Consider the following 17,492-nt stretch of genomic DNA (forward strand, 5'->3'; position numbering starts at 1 on the left):
ATTGTGTGGGGTTTTGACTCTTTACCGGTGACATTGTGTGGGGTTTTAACTCTTTACCGGTGACATTGTGTGAGGTTTTAACTCTTTACCGGTTACATTGTGTGGGGTTTTGACTCTTTACCGGTGACATTGTGTGGGGTTTTGACTCTTTACCAGTTACATTGTGTGGGGTTTTTACTCTTTACCGGTGACATTGTGTGGGGTTTTGACTCTTTACTGGTGACATTGTGTGGGGTTTTGACTCTTTACCGGTTACATTGTGTGGGGTTTTGACTCTTTACCGGTGACATTGTGTGGGGTTTTGACTCTTTACCGGTTACATTGTGTGGGGTTTTGACTCTTTACTGGTTACATTGTGTGGGGTTTTGACTCTTTACCGGTTACATTGTGTGGGGTTTTGACTCTTTACCGGTGACATTGTGTGGGGTTTTGACTCTTTACCGGTTACATTGTGTGGGGTTTTGACTCTTTACTGGTTACATTGTGTGGGGTTTTGACTCTTTACCGGTGACATTGTGTGGGGTTTTGACTCTTTAGCGGTTACATTGTGTGGGGTTTTGGCTCTTTACCGGTGACATTGTGTGGGGTTTTGACTCTTTACCGGTTACATTGTGTGGGGTTTTGACTCTTTACCGGTGACATTGTGTGGGGTTTTAACTCTTTACCGGTGACATTGTGTGGGGTTTTGACTCTTTACTGGTTACATTGTGTGGGGTTTTGACTCTTTACCGGTGACATTGTGTGGGGTTTTGACTCTTTACTGGTTACATTGTGTGGGGTTTTGACTCTTTACCGGTTACATTGTGTGGGGTTTTGACTCTTTACCGGTGACATTGTGTGGGGTTTTAACTCTTTACCGGTGACATTTTGTGGGGTTTTGACCCTTTACCGGTTACATTGTGTGGGGTTTTGACTCTTTACCGGTTACATTGTGTGGGGTTTTGACTCTTTACCGGTGACATTGTGTGGGGTTTTGACTCTTTACCGGTTACATTGTGTGGGGTTTTGACTCTTTACTGGTTACATTGTGTGGGGTTTTGACTCTTTACCGGTGACATTGTGTGGGGTTTTGACTCTTTAGCGGTTACATTGTGTGGGGTTTTGACTCTTTACTGGTTACATTGTGTGGGGTTTTAACTCTTTACCGGTGACATTGTGTGGGGTTTTGACTCTTTACTGGTTACATTGTGTGGGGTTTTGACTCTTTACCGGTGACATTGTGTGGGGTTTTGACTCTTTACTGGTTACATTGTGTGGGGTTTTGACTCTTTACCGGTGACATTGTGTGGGGTTTTGACTCTTTACCGGTGACATTGTGTGGGGTTTTAACTCTTTACCGGTGACATTTTGTGGGGTTTTGACCCTTTACCGGTTACATTGTGTGGGGTTTTGACTCTTTACCGGTTACATTGTGTGGGGTTTTGACTCTTTACCGGTGACATTGTGTGGGGTTTTGACTCTTTACCGGTTACATTGTGTGGGGTTTTGACTCTTTACTGGTTACATTGTGTGGGGTTTTGACTCTTTACCGGTGACATTGTGTGGGGTTTTGACTCTTTACCGGTGACATTGTGTGGGGTTTTAACTCTTTACCGGTGACATTTTGTGGGGTTTTGACCCTTTACCGGTTACATTGTGTGGGGTTTTGACTCTTTACCGGTTACATTGTGTGGGGTTTTGACTCTTTACCGGTGACATTGTGTGGGGTTTTGACTCTTTACCGGTTACATTGTGTGGGGTTTTGACTCTTTACTGGTTACATTGTGTGGGGTTTTGACTCTTTACCGGTGACATTGTGTGGGGTTTTGACTCTTTACTGGTTACATTGTGTGGGGTTTTGACTCTTTACCGGTGACATTGTGTGGGGTTTTGACTCTTTACCGGTTACATTGTGTGGGGTTTTGACTCTTTACCAGTTACATTGTGTGGGGTTTTAACTCTTTACCGGTTACATTGTGTGGGGTTTTGACTCTTTACCGGTTACATTGTGTGGGGTTTTGACTCTTTACCGGTGACATTGTGTGGGGTTTTGACTCTTTACCGGTGACATTGTGTGGGGTTTTGACTCTTTACTGGTTACATTGTGTGGGGTTTTGACTCTTTAGCGGTTACATTGTGTGGGGTTTTGACTCTTTACTGGTTACATTGTGTGGGGTTTTGACTCTTTACCGGTGACATTGTGTGGGGTTTTGACTCTTTACTGGTTACATTGTGTTGGGTTTTGACTCTTTACCGGTGACATTGTGTGGGGTTTTGACTCTTTACTGGTTACATTGTGTGGGGTTTTGACTCTTTACCGGTGACATTGTGTGGGGTTTTGACTCTTTAGCGGTTACATTGTGTGGGGTTTTGACTCTTTACTGGTTACATTGTGTGGGGTTTTGACTCTTTACCGGTGACATTGTGTGGGGTTTTGACTCTTTAGCGGTTACATTGTGTGGGGTTTTGACTCTTTACCGGTGACATTGTGTGGGGTTTTGACTCTTTACTGGTTACATTGTGTGGGGTTTTGACTCTTTACCGGTTACATTGTGTGGGGTTTTAACTCTTTACCGGTTACATTGTGTGGGGTTTTGACTCTTTACCAGTTACATTGTGTGGGGTTTTAACTCTTTACCGGTTACATTGTGTGGGGTTTTGACTCTTTACCGGTTACATTGTGTGGGGTTTTGACTCTTTACCGGTGACATTGTGTGGGGTTTTGACTCTTTACCGGTGACATTGTGTGGGGTTTTGACTCTTTACCGGTTACATTTTGTGGGGTTTTGACTCTTTACCGGTTACATTGTGTGGGGTTTTGACTCTTTACCGGTGACATTGTGTGGGGTTTTGACTCTTTACCGGTTACATTGTTTGGGGTTTTGACTCTTTACCGGTTACATTTTGTGGGGTTTTGACTCTTTACCGGTTACATTGTGTGGGGTTTTGACTCTTTACCGGTGACATTGTGTGGGGTTTTGACTCTTTACCGGTTACATTGTGTGGGGTTTTGACTCTTTACCGGTTACATTGTGTGGGGTTTTGACTCTTTACCGGTGACATTTTGTGGGGTTTTGACTCTTTACCGGTGACATTGTGTGGGGTTTTGACTCTTTACCGGTGACATTGTGTGGAGTTTTGACTCTTTACCGGTGACATTGTGTGGGGTTTTGACTCTTTACCGGTTACATTGTGTGGGGTTTTGACTCTTTACCGGTGACATTGTGTGGGGTTTTGACTCTTTACCGGTTACATTGTGTGGGGTTTTGACTCTTTACCGGTTACATTGTGTGGGGTTTTGACTCTTTACCGGTGACATTTTGTGGGGTTTTGACTCTTTACCGGTGACATTGTGTGGGGTTTTGACTCTTTACCGGTGACATTGTGTGGAGTTTTGACTCTTTACCGGTTACATTGTGTGGGGTTTTGACTCTTTACCGGTTACATTGTGTGGGGTTTTGACTCTTTACCGGTGACATTGTGTGGGGTTTTGACTCTTTACCAGTTACATTGTGTGGGGTTTTGACTCTTTACCGGTGACATTGTGTGGGGTTTTGACTCTTTACCGGTTACATTGTGTGGGGTTTTAACTCTTTACCGGTTACATTGTGTGGGGTTTTGACTCTTTACCGGTGACATTGTGTGGGGTTTTGACTCTTTACCAGTTACATTGTGTGGGGTTTTGACTCTTTACTGGTGACATTGTGTGGGGTTTTGACTCTTTACCGGTGACATTGTGTGGGGTTTTGACTTTACCGGTGACATTGTGTGGGGTTTTGACTCTTTACCGGTTACATTTTGTGGGGTTTTGACTCTTTACCGGTGACATTGTGTGAGGTTTTGACTCTTTAAGGTGACATTGTGTGGGGTTTTGACTCTTTACCGGTGACATTGTGTGGGGTTTTGGTTTTTACTTTGGGAGGAAACCGGAGAAGTCAGAGAAAAACCACGCAGAGCAGGGGGAGAGAATACAAACTCCTCGCTCATACTCGCTCGCTCACTTGCTCACTCTCACACTCGCTCGCTCTCACACTCGCTCGCTCGCTCGCTCACTCGCTCACTCTCACACTCGTTCACTCTCACACTCACTCGCGCACTCGCACACTCGCTCGCTCACACTCGCACGCTCACTCTCACACTCGCTCGCTCACTCTCACACTCGCTCGGTCACTCTCACACTCGCTCGCTCACTCTCACACTCGCTCGCTCACTCTCACACTCGCTCGCTCACTCTCACACTCGCTCGCTCACTCTCACACTCGCTCGCTCTCACACTCGCTCGGTCACTCTCACACTCGCTCGCTCACTCTCACACTCGCTCGCTCTCACACTCGCTCACTCTCTCTCACACTCGCTCACTCTCACACTCGCACACTCGCTCGCTCACTCTCACACTCGCTCCCTCACTCTCACACTCACTCGCTCATTCTCACACTCGCTCTCACACTCGCTCACGCTCGCTCACTCGCTCACGCTCGCTCACTCACTCTCGCTCACACTCGCTCGCTCACTCTCACACTCGCTCACTCGCTCTCACACTCGCTCACTCTCACACTCGCTCATACGCTCGCTCACGTTCACACTCAAACTCGCTCACTCTCACACTCGCTCGCTCACACTCGCTCACCCACTCACTTGCTCACTCTCACATTGGCTTACTCGCACTCGCTCAACTCTCACGCTCACTCACTCGCTTACTCTCACACTCGCTCACTCGCTCACACTCACATTCGCTCACACTCACATTTGCTCACTTTCACTCGCTCACACTTGCTCACTCTGACACTCGCTCACTCGCACTCGCCCTCTCACTCGCTCACTGGCTCATTCACGCTCACTCTCACATTCACACGCTCACTCACTCACTTACACTCGTTACGCTCGCTCACTCACACTTGCTCACTCACACTCGCTCACTCACTCGCTAACTCACGATCACATTCACACGATCACTCACACTCGCTCACTCACTCACACTCACTCTCTCACTTACTCACTCACTCGCTCACTTACACTCGCTCACTCTCGCTCACTCGCTCACCCTCGCTCACTGATACCCGCTCGCTCGGTCACACAAGCTCGCTCACTCGCTCACTCTCACTTGCTCCCCCTCACTCGCTCGCTCTCACTTTCGCGTGTTCACACGCTCACACACAGACGAACACAAAGACAAGACACGGATTCCCCGGTACGTGCGGGGTGAGTCCAGAGGGGCCGCCCACAAGCCCCTTTTGGAAAGCGGTCGCCCTCTGATTATTATTATTAATGACGGGAAAATGGAGCAATTTTAATGCTAATGACATCCTCCCTGGAGGATTATAATGGCCGGGTCGGAGACTTGCTCGCATCCACATCTTGGGTTCGGGCCCTGGGTCTGGGTGTCTCTCTCCCAGGGGGTTCTTAATGATCGCGTCCTAGACTCTGAGCCAGAGACACTGTGAACCTGGGTTTGGGCCCTGGGTCTGGGTGTCTCTCTCCCAGGGGGTTCTTAATGATCGTGTCCTAGACTCTGAGCCAGAGACACTGTGAACCTGGGTTTGGGCCCTGGGTCTGGGTGTCTCTCTCCCAGGGGGTTCTTAATGATCGTGTCCTAGACTCTGAGCCAGAGACACTGAGGACCTGGGTTCGGGCCCTGGGTCTGGGTGTCTCTCTCCCAGGGGATTCTTAATGATCGCGTCCTAGACTCTGAGCCAGAGACACTGAGGACCTGGGTTCGGGCCCTGGGTCTGGGTGTCTCTCTCCCAGGGGATTCTTAATGACCGTGTCCCAGACTGAGCCAGAGACACTGAGAACCTGGGTTCGGGCCCTGGGTCTGGGTGTCTCTCTCCCAGGGGGTTCTTAATGATCGCGTCCTAGACTCTGAGCCAGAGACACTGAGGACCTGGGTTCGAGCCCTGGGTCTGGGTGTCTCTCTCCCAGGGGGTTCTTAATGACCGTGTCTTTATCTCGTCTTTATCTCTTGCAGCGATCCACCAGCGACTGGAAGAGGAAGGCACCAAGACGGTGGAGGGCTGCATGACGGAGGAGCTGGAGTACATCCTGCAGAGTGAGTCCCCCCCCCACAACAACAACAACAACAGTAGCAGCAGCAGCAGCAGCGGCAGCTTGCTCCAGACTCAGTGCACTTAGCCTGGAGCAAGCGTCACCCAGTTGCCTCCCCACCCACCCCGTTTGTACACACACACACACGGTGGGCATTGTGATTGTACACACACACACACACGGTGGGCATCGTGATTGTACACACACACACACGGTGGGCATTGTGATTGTACACACACACACACACAGGGTGGGCATTGTGATTGTACACACACACACGGTGGGCATTGTGATGGTACACACACACACACATGGTGGGAATTGTGATGGTACACACACACACACATGGTGGGCATTGTGATGGTGCGCACACACACACGGTGGGCATTGTGATTGTACACACACACACACACGGTGGGCATTGTGATGGTACACACACACACACACACGGTGGGCATTGTGATTGTACACACACACACACACGGTGGGCATTGTGATTGTACACACACACACATACAGTGGGCATTGTGATTGTACACACACACACATACAGTGGGCATTGTGATGGTACACACACACCACGGTGGGCATTGTGATTGTACACACACACACACACGGTGGGCATTGTGATGGTACACACACACACACACACGGTGGGCATTGTGATTGTACACACACACACACACGGTGGGCATTGTGATTGTACACACACACACATACAGTGGGCATTGTGATTGTACACACACACACATACAGTGGGCATTGTGATGGTACACACACACACGGTGGGCATTGTGATTGTACACACACACACACACGGTGGGCATTGTGATGGTACACACACACACGGTGGGCATTGTGATTGTACACACACACACACACGGTGGGCATTGTGATTGTACACACACACGGTGGGCATTGTGATGGTACACACACACACACGGTGGGCATTGTGATTGTACACACACACACGGTGGGCATTGTGATTGTACACACACACACATACAGTGGGCATTGTGATGGTACACACACACACACGGTGGGCATTGCGATGGTACACACACACACACACACGGTGGGCATTGTGATTGTACACACACACACACAGTGGGCATTATGATGGTACACACACACACGGTGGGCATTGTGATGGTACACACACACACACAGTGGGCATCGTGATGGTACACACACACACACGGTGGGCATTGTGATTTTACACACACACACACACGGTGGGCATTGTGATGGTACACACACACACACGGTGGGCATTGTGATTGTACACACACACACACACACGGTGGGGTCACGATGGTACACACACACATACGGTGGGCATTGTGATTGTACACACACACACACACGGTGGGCATCGTGATTGTACACACACACACGGTGGGCATTGTGATGGTACACACACACACACGGTGGGCATTGTGATTGTACACACACACGCACACGGTGGGCATTGTGATTGTACACACACACACACACACGGTGGGCATTGTGATGGTACACACACACACACACACGGTGGGCATTGTGATTGTACACACACACACACGGTGGGCATTGCATAAAGATCCCCCACCGTGTCGCCTCTAACAAACTAATTTGGGCAAGTGCTGCTGTTAGTAGCGAGTAGCAGCAGCAGCGCCTATGAAGGCCGGCACCGTGGCACACAAAGGGGGGTGGGTGGCCAGCACCACCACGCCCGCCCGGCCGCCTTTGTCTCCCCGGTGGCGATGTTTACTCCGGCACACCGCACCGGGTACTCGTCCGTTTGAAACTCGAGTCGTTGAATTGTTGCGCGAGGGTGTGGGATGATAATTTATGCGAGTGTGGGTGAGAGAGAGAGAGAGAGAGCGAGTGTCTGTGTATTCTCTCCCCCTTGTTGTGCATGGGTTTTTCCTCCCCCATAGCTAGACATGAAGGCAAAGATCCCCCACCGTGTAGCCTCTAGCAGACTGTTGGGGCAAGTGCTGTTAGCGAGTGGCACCTATGTAGGCCGGCACCGTGGCACACGAGGGGGTGCTAGGCCAGCACCACGCCCGGCCGCCTTTGTCTCCCCGGTGGCGATGTTTACTACGCACCGCACACCGGGTACTCATTTGAGGTCGAGCCGACCTAGGGGAGCGGACCCAGGACCGGCTGAGATTATGAGCGTCACTGGTGTTGGCCGTGAGCGGGAATCGAACTCGGGTCGCCGGGTTCGTAGCGCAGCGCTACCGCTACGGCCACCGCTCCCCACGTAGCACAACAACAACAACAACAGCAACCTTCAATCGCCACTAAGTGGCGGTGACGTCACCACGACGCTTGTGCCAGGCTATGTGCACCTTGAGGGGCCACCACGTGAAGTGTCGAACGCCCGCTGGCAAGAGGTCACGGGGAAGACCAAGCAGGTGCCACGGGTCGACTGACTGAGATGGCCGGCTGATGCGCCGTCACCTGTGATGGCGACACACACACGCACACACACACACACGCACACACACACGCACACACACACACACACGCACACACACACGCACACACACACGCGCACACACACACACACACGCACACACACACGCACACACACACGCACACACACACACACGCACACACATACGCGCACACACACACACACACGCACACACACGCACACGCACACACACACACACGCACACACACACACACGCACACACACACACACACACGCACACACACACACACGCGCACACACACACACGCACACACACGCACACACACGCACACGCACACACACGCACACGCACACACACACACACGCACACACACACACGCACACACACACACGCACACGCACACACACACACACGCGCACACACACGCACACACACACGCGCACACACACACGCGCACACACACACGCACGCGCACACACACGCGCACATACACACGCACACACACACGCACGCACACACACACGCACACACACACGCACACACACACACACACGCACACACACACACACACGCGCACACACGCGCACACACGCGCACACACACACGCACACACACACGCACACACACACGCTCGATCGCTCGTACAACGTCAGCCGGTATTGGCCAAACAACATCCCGATGCCGGGTGAAAGAACGCCGGCGACTCAATCGGCACGCAGCGGCGGTGAACGCGGCAGGAAGCTCGTGAACGCTGCGCGTCTCGAGGCTCGGGGGTGAGGTTCTCAGTGGGCGCACGATGACACTCGGTCCCCGTGCGGATGGATTTGGATATGAGGGTGGCGCTTTTAAAATCATCGAGTTTGAAAACTCGTTTCTTTAGAACTGCTTTTTGTCTTGTCCTTCCCGTCGCACACCTCCGATTAGCGCTGCTGGGGTACATTAGGTGGTGCAAAAGAAGATCAGCATTCACACAGAGACACATGGACTGACACAGACTCACACAGAGACACATGGACTCACACAGAGACACATGGACTCACACAGAGATGCATAGACTCACACAGAGACACATAGACTCACACAGAGACACATAGACTCACACAAAGACACATAGACTCACACAGAGACACATAGACTCACACAGAGACACATAGACTCACACAGAGACGCATAGCCTCACACAGAGACACATAGACTCATACAGAGACACAGACTCATACAGAGACCCATAGACTCACACAGAGACACATAGACTCACACAGAGACGCATAGCCTCACACAGAAACACATAGACCCACACAGAGACCCATAGACTCACACAGAGACCCATAGACTCACACAGAGACGCATAGCCTCACACAGAGACACATAGACCCACACAGAGACACATAGACTCACACAGAGACACAGACTCATACAGAGACACATAGACTTTCACAGAGACACATACAGTGAGGGAAAAAAGTATTGATCCCCTGCTGATTTTGTACGTTTGCCCACTGACAAAGAAATTATCAGTCTATAATTTTAATGGTAGGTTTATTTGAACAGTGAGAGACAGAATAACAACAACAAAATCCAGAAAAAACGCATGTCAAAAATGTTATAAATTGATTTGCATTTTAATGAGGGAAATAAGTATTTGACCCCTCTGCAAAACATGACTTAGTACTTGGTGGCAAAACCCTTGTTGGCAATCACAGAGGTCAGACGTTTCTTGTAGTTGGCCACCAGGTTTGCACATATCTCAGGAGGGATTTTGTCCCACTCCTCTTTGCAGATCTTCTCCAAGTCATTAAGTTTTCGAGGCTGACGTTTGGCAACTCGAACCTTCAGCTCCCTCCACAGATTTTCTATGGGATTAAGGTCTGGAGACTGGCTAGGACACTCCAGGACCTTAATGTGCTTCTTCTTGAGCCACTCCTTTGTTGCCTTGGCCGTGTGTTTTGGGTCATTGTCATGCTGGAATACCCATCCACGACCCATTTTCAATGCCCTGGCTGAGGGAAGGAGGTTCTCACCCAATATATGACGGTACATGGCCCCGTCCATCGTCCCTTTGATGCGGTGAAGTTGTCCTGTCCCCTTAGCAGAAAAACACCCCCAAAGAATAATGTTTCCACCTCCATATTTGACGGTGGGGATGGTGTTCTTGGGGTCATAGGCAGCATTCCTCCTCCTCCAAACACGGCAAGTTAAGTTGATGCCAAAGAGCTCCATTTTTGTCTCATCTGACCACAACACTTGCACCTAGTTGTCCTCTGAATCATTCAGATGTTCATTGGCAAACTTCAGGCGGGTATGTATATGTGCTTTCTTGAGCAGGGAGACCTTGCGGACGCTGCAGGATTTCAGTCCTTCACGGCGTAATGTGTTACCAATTGTTTTCTTGATGACTATGGTCCCAGCTGCCTTGAGATCATTGACAAGATCCTCCCGTGTAGTTCTGGGCTGATTCCTCACCGTTCTCATGATTATTGCAACTGCACAAGGTGAGATCTTGCATGGGGCCCCAGGCCGAGGGAGATTGACAGTTCTTTTTGTGTTTCTTCCATTTGCGAATGATCGCACCAACTGTTGTCACCTTCTCACCAAGCTGACAATGGTCTTGTAGCCCATTCCAGCCTTGTGTAGATCTACAATCTTGTCCCTGACATCCTTGGAGAGCTTTTTGGTCTTGGCCATGGTGGAGAGTTTGGAATCTGATTGATTGATTGCTTCTGTGGACAGGTGTCTTTTATACAGGTAACAAGCTGAGATTAGGAGCACTCCCTTTAAGAGTGTGCTCCTAATCTCAGCTCGTTACCTGTATAAAAGACACCTGGGAGCCAGAAATCTTTCTGATTGAGAGGGGGTCAAATACTTATTTCCCTCATTTATAGACTGATCATTTCTTCGTCAGTGGGAAAACGTACAAAATCAGCAGGGGATCAAATACTTTTTTCCCTCACTGTAGACTCACACAGAGACCTATAGACTCGCACAGAGACACATAGACTCGCACAGAGACACATAGACTCGCACAGAGACACATAGACTTGCATAGAGATACTTAGACTCGCACAGAGACCCATAGACTCGCACAGAGACACATAGACTCGCACAGAGACCCATAGACTCGCACAGAGACACATAGACTCGCACAGAGACACATAGACTCGCACAGAGACACATAGACTCGCACAGAGACACATAGACTCACACAGAGACACATAGACTCACACAAAGACCCATTGACTCACACAGAGACCCATAGAATTACACAGACACCCATAGACTCACACAAATGTAGACTCACACAGATATCCATAGACTCACACAGACACCCATAGACTCACACAGAGACACAAAGACTCACACAGAGACCCATAGACTCACACAGAGACCCATAGACTCACACAGACACCCATAGACTCACACAAATGTTCATAGACTCACACAGACACCCATAGACTCACACAGAGACACAAAGACTCACACAGAGACCCATAGACTCACACAGAGACCCATAGACTCACACAGACACCCATAGACTCACACAAATGTTCATAGACTCACACAGACACCCATAGACTCACACAGAGACACAAAGACTCACACAGAGACCCATAGACTCACACAGAGACCCATAGACTCACACAGACACCCATAGACTCACACAAATGTTCATAGACTCACACAGACACCCATAGACTCACACAGAGACCCATAGACTCACACAGAGACCCATAGACTCACACAAATGTTCATAGACTCACACAGAGACCCATTTCTTTAGAAACGATCGTTGTTGTTGACGTGTTTAGTTTGTTGTCCTTCCCCCCCCCGCGCGGCACCTCGGATTCGCGCGGTTTGCTTCGTACGATTGTGCCAAAGAAGTTCAGGCATCTGTACACGCGACACGCGCACGCGCACGCACACGCGCACACACGCACACACACACACGCACACACACACGCACGCACACACACACACGCACACACACACACACACACGCACACACACACACGCACACACACACACACGCACACACACACACGCACACACACACACGCACACACACACACGCACACACACACACACACGCACACACACACACGCACACACGCACGCACGCATGTGTACTTGTGCATGTGCGTACGCGCGCATGCACACATACATGCACGTGTGCGCGCGAATAACCAATGAAACGATGTTTTAATTTTTTTCATCGCCGATAACAAACAAAAAAATGAGACTGCGATAACAAATCCTTCCGGCTGCCGATGCGGGTTCGGCACAAGCCGTCGGCGCGGCACCGGCGCGGCGTCGGCGCGGCACCGGCACGGCATCGGCGCGGCACCGGCACGGCATCGGTGCGGCACCGGCACGGCATCGGTGCGCCGCTCGTGGTTTTTCTTCCTCGTTGATGTTTTTCTCGTGGATTTTCTTCCTTCCCGCACCCTCTTCCCCTTTCCCCTAAAGCGCCAGCTAAAAATATGCGAGTGATGCGAGTGATGTGAGTGATGTGGTGAGTGATGTGAGTGATGTGAGTGATGTGGTGAGTGATGTGTGTGGTGTGGTGAGTGATGTGAGTGATGTGAGTGATGTGAGTGATGTGAGTGATGTGGTGAGTGATGTGAGTGATGTGAGTGATGTGGTGAGTGATGTGTGTGGTGTGGTGAGTGATGTGAGTGATGTGAGTGATGTGAGTGATGTGAGTGATGCGAGTGATGCGAGTGATGTGAGTGATGCGAGTGATGTGAGTGGTGTGAGTGATGTGAGTGATGCGAGTGATGCGAGTGATGTGAGTGATGCGAGTGATGCGAGTGATGTGAGTGGTGTGAGTGATGTGGTGAGTGATGTGAGTGATATGAGTGAGTGATGTGAGTGATGTGAGTGATGTGAGTGATGTGAGTGATGCGAGTGATGCGAGTGATGATGTGAGTGATGTGAGTGATGTGGTGAGTGATGTGAGTGATGTGAGTGATGTGAGTGATGTGGTGAGTGATGTGAGTGATGTGAGTGATGCGAGTGATGATGTGTGTGATGTGAGTGATGCGAGTGATGCGAGTGATGTGAGTGATGTGAGTGATGCGAGTGATGCGAGTGATGCGAGTGATGTGTGTGATGTGAGTGATGCGAGTGATGTGAGTGATGTGAGTGATGATGTGAGTGATGTGAGTGATGTGAGTGATGCGAGTGATGTGAGTGATGTGAGTGATGTGAGTGATGTGGTGAGTGATGTGAGTGATGTGGTGAGTGATGTGAGTGATGTGAGTGATGTGAGTGATGTGAGTGGTGTGTGTGATGTGAGTGATGTGAGTGATGTGAGTGGTGTGTTGTGAGTGATGTGTGTGATGTGTGTTGTGAGTGATGTGTGTGATGTGAGTGATGTGAGTGATGCGAGTGATGCGAGTGATGTGAGTGATGTGAGTGATGCGTGTGGTGTGAGTGATGCGTGTGATGCGAGTGATGTGTGTGTGTGATGTGTGTGATGTGTGTGATGTGAGTGATGTGAGTGATGTGAGTGATGTGAGTGAGTGATGTGTGTGATGTGTGTTGTGAGTGATGTGAGTGATGTGTGTGGTGTGAGTGATGCGAGTGATGTGAGTGATGTGTGTGGTGTGAGTGATGTGAGTGATGTGAGTGAGTGATGTGAGTGATGTGAGTGATGTGTGTGATGTGAGTGATGCGAGTGATGCGAGTGATGTGTGTGATGTGTGTGATGTGAGTGATGTGAGTGATGTGTGTGATGTGAGTGATGTGAGTGATGTGAGTGATGTGTGTGATGTGAGTGAGTGATGTGAGTGATGTGAGTGATGTGAGTGATGATGTGAGTGATGTGAGTGATGTGTGTGATGTGAGTGATGTGAGTGATGATGTGAGTGATGTGAGTGATGTGTGTGGTGTGAGTGATGTGTGATGTGTGTGATGTGTGTTGTGAGTGATGTGAGTGATGTGAGTGATGATGTGAGTGATGTGAGTGATGTGAGTGATGTGAGTGATGTGTGTGGTGTGAGTGATGTGAGTGATGATGTGAGTGATGTGAGTGATGTGAGTGATGTGAGTGATGATGTGAGTGTTGTGTGTGATGTGAGTGATGTGAGTGATGTGTGTTGTGAGTGATGTGAGTGTTGTGTGTGATGTGTGTGATGTGAGTGATGTGAGTGATGTGAGTGATGTGAGTGATGTGTGTGGTGTGAGTGATGTGAGTGATGTGAGTGATGTGAGTGATGATGTGAGTGATGATGTGAGTGATGATGTGAGTGATGATGTGAGTGATGTGAGTGATGTGTGTGATGTGAGTGATGTGAGTGATGATGTGAGTGATGTGAGTGATGTGTGTGGTGTGAGTGATGTGTGATGTGTGTGATGTGTGTTGTGAGTGATGTGAGTGATGTGAGTGATGATGTGAGTGATGTGAGTGATGTGAGTGATGTGTGTGGTGTGAGTGATGTGAGTGATGATGTGAGTGATGTGAGTGATGTGAGTGATGTGAGTGATGATGTGAGTGTTGTGTGTGATGTGAGTGATGTGAGTGATGTGTGTTGTGAGTGATGTGAGTGTTGTGTGTGATGTGTGTGATGTGAGTGATGTGAGTGATGTGAGTGATGTGAGTGATGTGAGTGATGTGTGTGGTGTGAGTGATGTGAGTGATGTGAGTGATGTGAGTGATGATGTGAGTGATGATGTGAGTGATGTGAGTGATGTGTGTGATGTGAGTGATGTGAGTGATGATGTGAGTGATGTGAGTGATGTGTGTGGTGTGAGTGATGTGTGATGTGTGTGATGTGTGTTGTGAGTGATGTGAGTGATGTGAGTGATGATGTGAGTGATGTGAGTGATGTGAGTGATGTGAGTGATGTGTGTGGTGTGAGTGATGTGAGTGATGATGTGAGTGATGTGAGTGATGTGAGTGATGTGAGTGATGATGTGAGTGTTGTGTGTGATGTGAGTGATGTGAGTGATGTGTGTTGTGAGTGTTGTGTGTGATGTGTGTGATGTGAGTGATGTGAGTGATGTGAGTGATGTGAGTGATGTGTGTGGTGTGAGTGATGTGAGTGATGTGAGTGATGATGTGAGTGATGATGTGAGTGATGTGAGTGATGTGAGTGGTGTGAGTGATGATGTGTGTGATGTGTGTGATGTGTGATGTGAGTGATGTGGTGAGTGATGTGAGTGATGTGAGTGATGTGGTGAGTGATGTGAGTGATGATGTGAGTGATGTGAGTGATGTGGTGAGTGATGTGAGTGATGTGAGTGATGTGAGTGATGTGAGTGATGTGTGTGGTGTGAGTGATGATGTGAGTGATGTGAGTGATGTGAGTGATGATGTGTGTGTTGTGTGTGATGTGTGTGATGATGTGAGTGATGTGATGTGAGTGATGTGAGTGATGTGTGTGATGTGTGTGATGATGTGAGTGATGTGAGTGATGATGTGAGTGATGTGTGTGATGTGTGTGATGATGTGAGTGATGTGAGTGATGATGTGAGTGATGTGTGTGATGTGTGTGATGATGTGAGTGATGTGAGTGATGATGTGAGTGATGTGTGTGATGTGTGTGATGATGTGAGTGATGTGAGTGATGATGTGAGTGATGTGTGTGATGTGTGTGATGTGAGTGATGTGAGTGATGAGTGATGTGAGTGATGTGTGTGATGATGTGAGTGATGTGAGTGATGTGAGTGATGTGTGTGATGATGTGAGTGATGTGAGTGATGTGAGTGATGATGTGAGTGATGTGTGATGTGAGTGATGTGTGTGATTTGAGTGATTTGCATTCCTGGCGTTTGTGTAAACGAGTCGTGTGTAAGGCCACGCCTGAGATGCTCAAAAATGCTCTCTCGCCCCGCGTGCGTGCGTGCGCGTGTGTGTGCGTGTGTGTGTGCGTGTGTGTGTGCGTGCGTGTGTGTGTGCGTGCGCGTGTGTGTGCGTGTGTGTGTGTGCGTGTGTGTGTGTGCGTGCGCGTGTGTGTGTGTGCGTGTGTGTGTGTGTGTGCGTGCGCGTGTGTGTGTGTGTGCGTGTGTGTGTGCGTGCGTGTGTGTGTGTGTGCGTGCGCGTGTGTGTGCGTGTGTGTGTGTGCGTGTGTGTGTGTGTGTGCGTGCGCGTGTGTGTGTGTGTGCGTGTGTGTGTGTGTGTGCGTGTGTGTGTGCGTGCGCGTGTGTGTGCGTGTGTGTGTGTGCGTGTGTGTGTGTGCGTGTGTGTGTGTGCGTGTGTGTGTGTGCGTGCGCGTGTGTGTGTGTGTGCGTGTGTGTGTGTGCGTGTGTGTGTGTGCGTGCGCGTGTGTGTGTGTGTGCGTGCGCGTGTGTGTGTGTGTGCGTGCGCGTGTGTGTGTGTGTGCGTGTGTGTGTGTGTGTGCGTGTGTGTGTGCGTGCGTGTGTGTGCGTGCGCGTGTGTGTGCGTGTGTGTGTGTGCGTGCGCGTGTGTGTGTGTGTGCGTGTGTGTGTGTGTGTGCGTGTGTGTGTGCGTGCGTGTGTGTGTGTGCGTGTGTGTGTGCGTGTGTGTGTGTGCGTGCGCGTGTGTGTGTGCGTGTGTGTGTGTGCGTGCGCGTGTGTGTGTGTGTGCGTGTGTGTGTGTGCGTGTGTGTGTGTGCGTGCGCGTGTGTGTGTGTGCGTGCGCGTGTGCGTGTGTGTGCGTGTGTGTGCGCGTGCGTGTGTGCGTGCGTGTGTGCGTGTGTGTGTGCGTGCGTGCGTGTGTGCGTGTGTGCGTGTGTCTGTGCGTGTGTGCATGAGTGCGTGTGTGTGTGTGTGTCTGTGCGTGTGTGCATGAGTGCGTGTGTGTGTACGTGCGTGTGTGCGTGTGTCTGTGCGTGTGTGCATGAGTGCGTGTGTGTGCGCGTGCGTGTGTGTGTGCGTGCGTGTGTGTCTTGTGTGGGGAGCGAAAACCCGGCGACCCCGAGTTCGACTCCCGCTTGCGGCCACCGACGCCGCGGTGACGATTATCTGAACCAGTCCTGGGCCTCCTCTAGGTCGACTCGGCCTCAAATGAGTAACTCCGTGTGATGTTGTGCCACAGCGCCGGCCTTCCTAGGCGCTGCTGCTGCTGCTGCTACTCTC

General features: G+C 50.2%; 1 protein-coding gene across 1 annotated transcript in view; it reads left to right on the forward strand.

The window, feature by feature from the left end:
- EXOC2 (exocyst complex component 2) overlaps positions 1-17,492 on the forward strand; it is a 244,203-nt gene that overhangs the window by 100,124 nt on the left and 126,587 nt on the right. Inside the window, exon 8 of the mRNA XM_032977440.2 lies at positions 5,945-6,025. Within this exon, the coding sequence (XP_032833331.2) occupies positions 5,945-6,025 (81 nt within the window). The remainder of the gene's footprint in view (positions 1-5,944; positions 6,026-17,492) is intronic.

This window comes from Petromyzon marinus, chromosome 63, assembly GCF_048934315.1.
Source record: "Petromyzon marinus isolate PM22_M1 ecotype Great Lakes invasive population chromosome 63, UKy_Petmar_22M1.pri1.0, whole genome shotgun sequence".
Classification (NCBI taxonomy): Eukaryota; Metazoa; Chordata; class Hyperoartia; order Petromyzontiformes; family Petromyzontidae; genus Petromyzon; species Petromyzon marinus.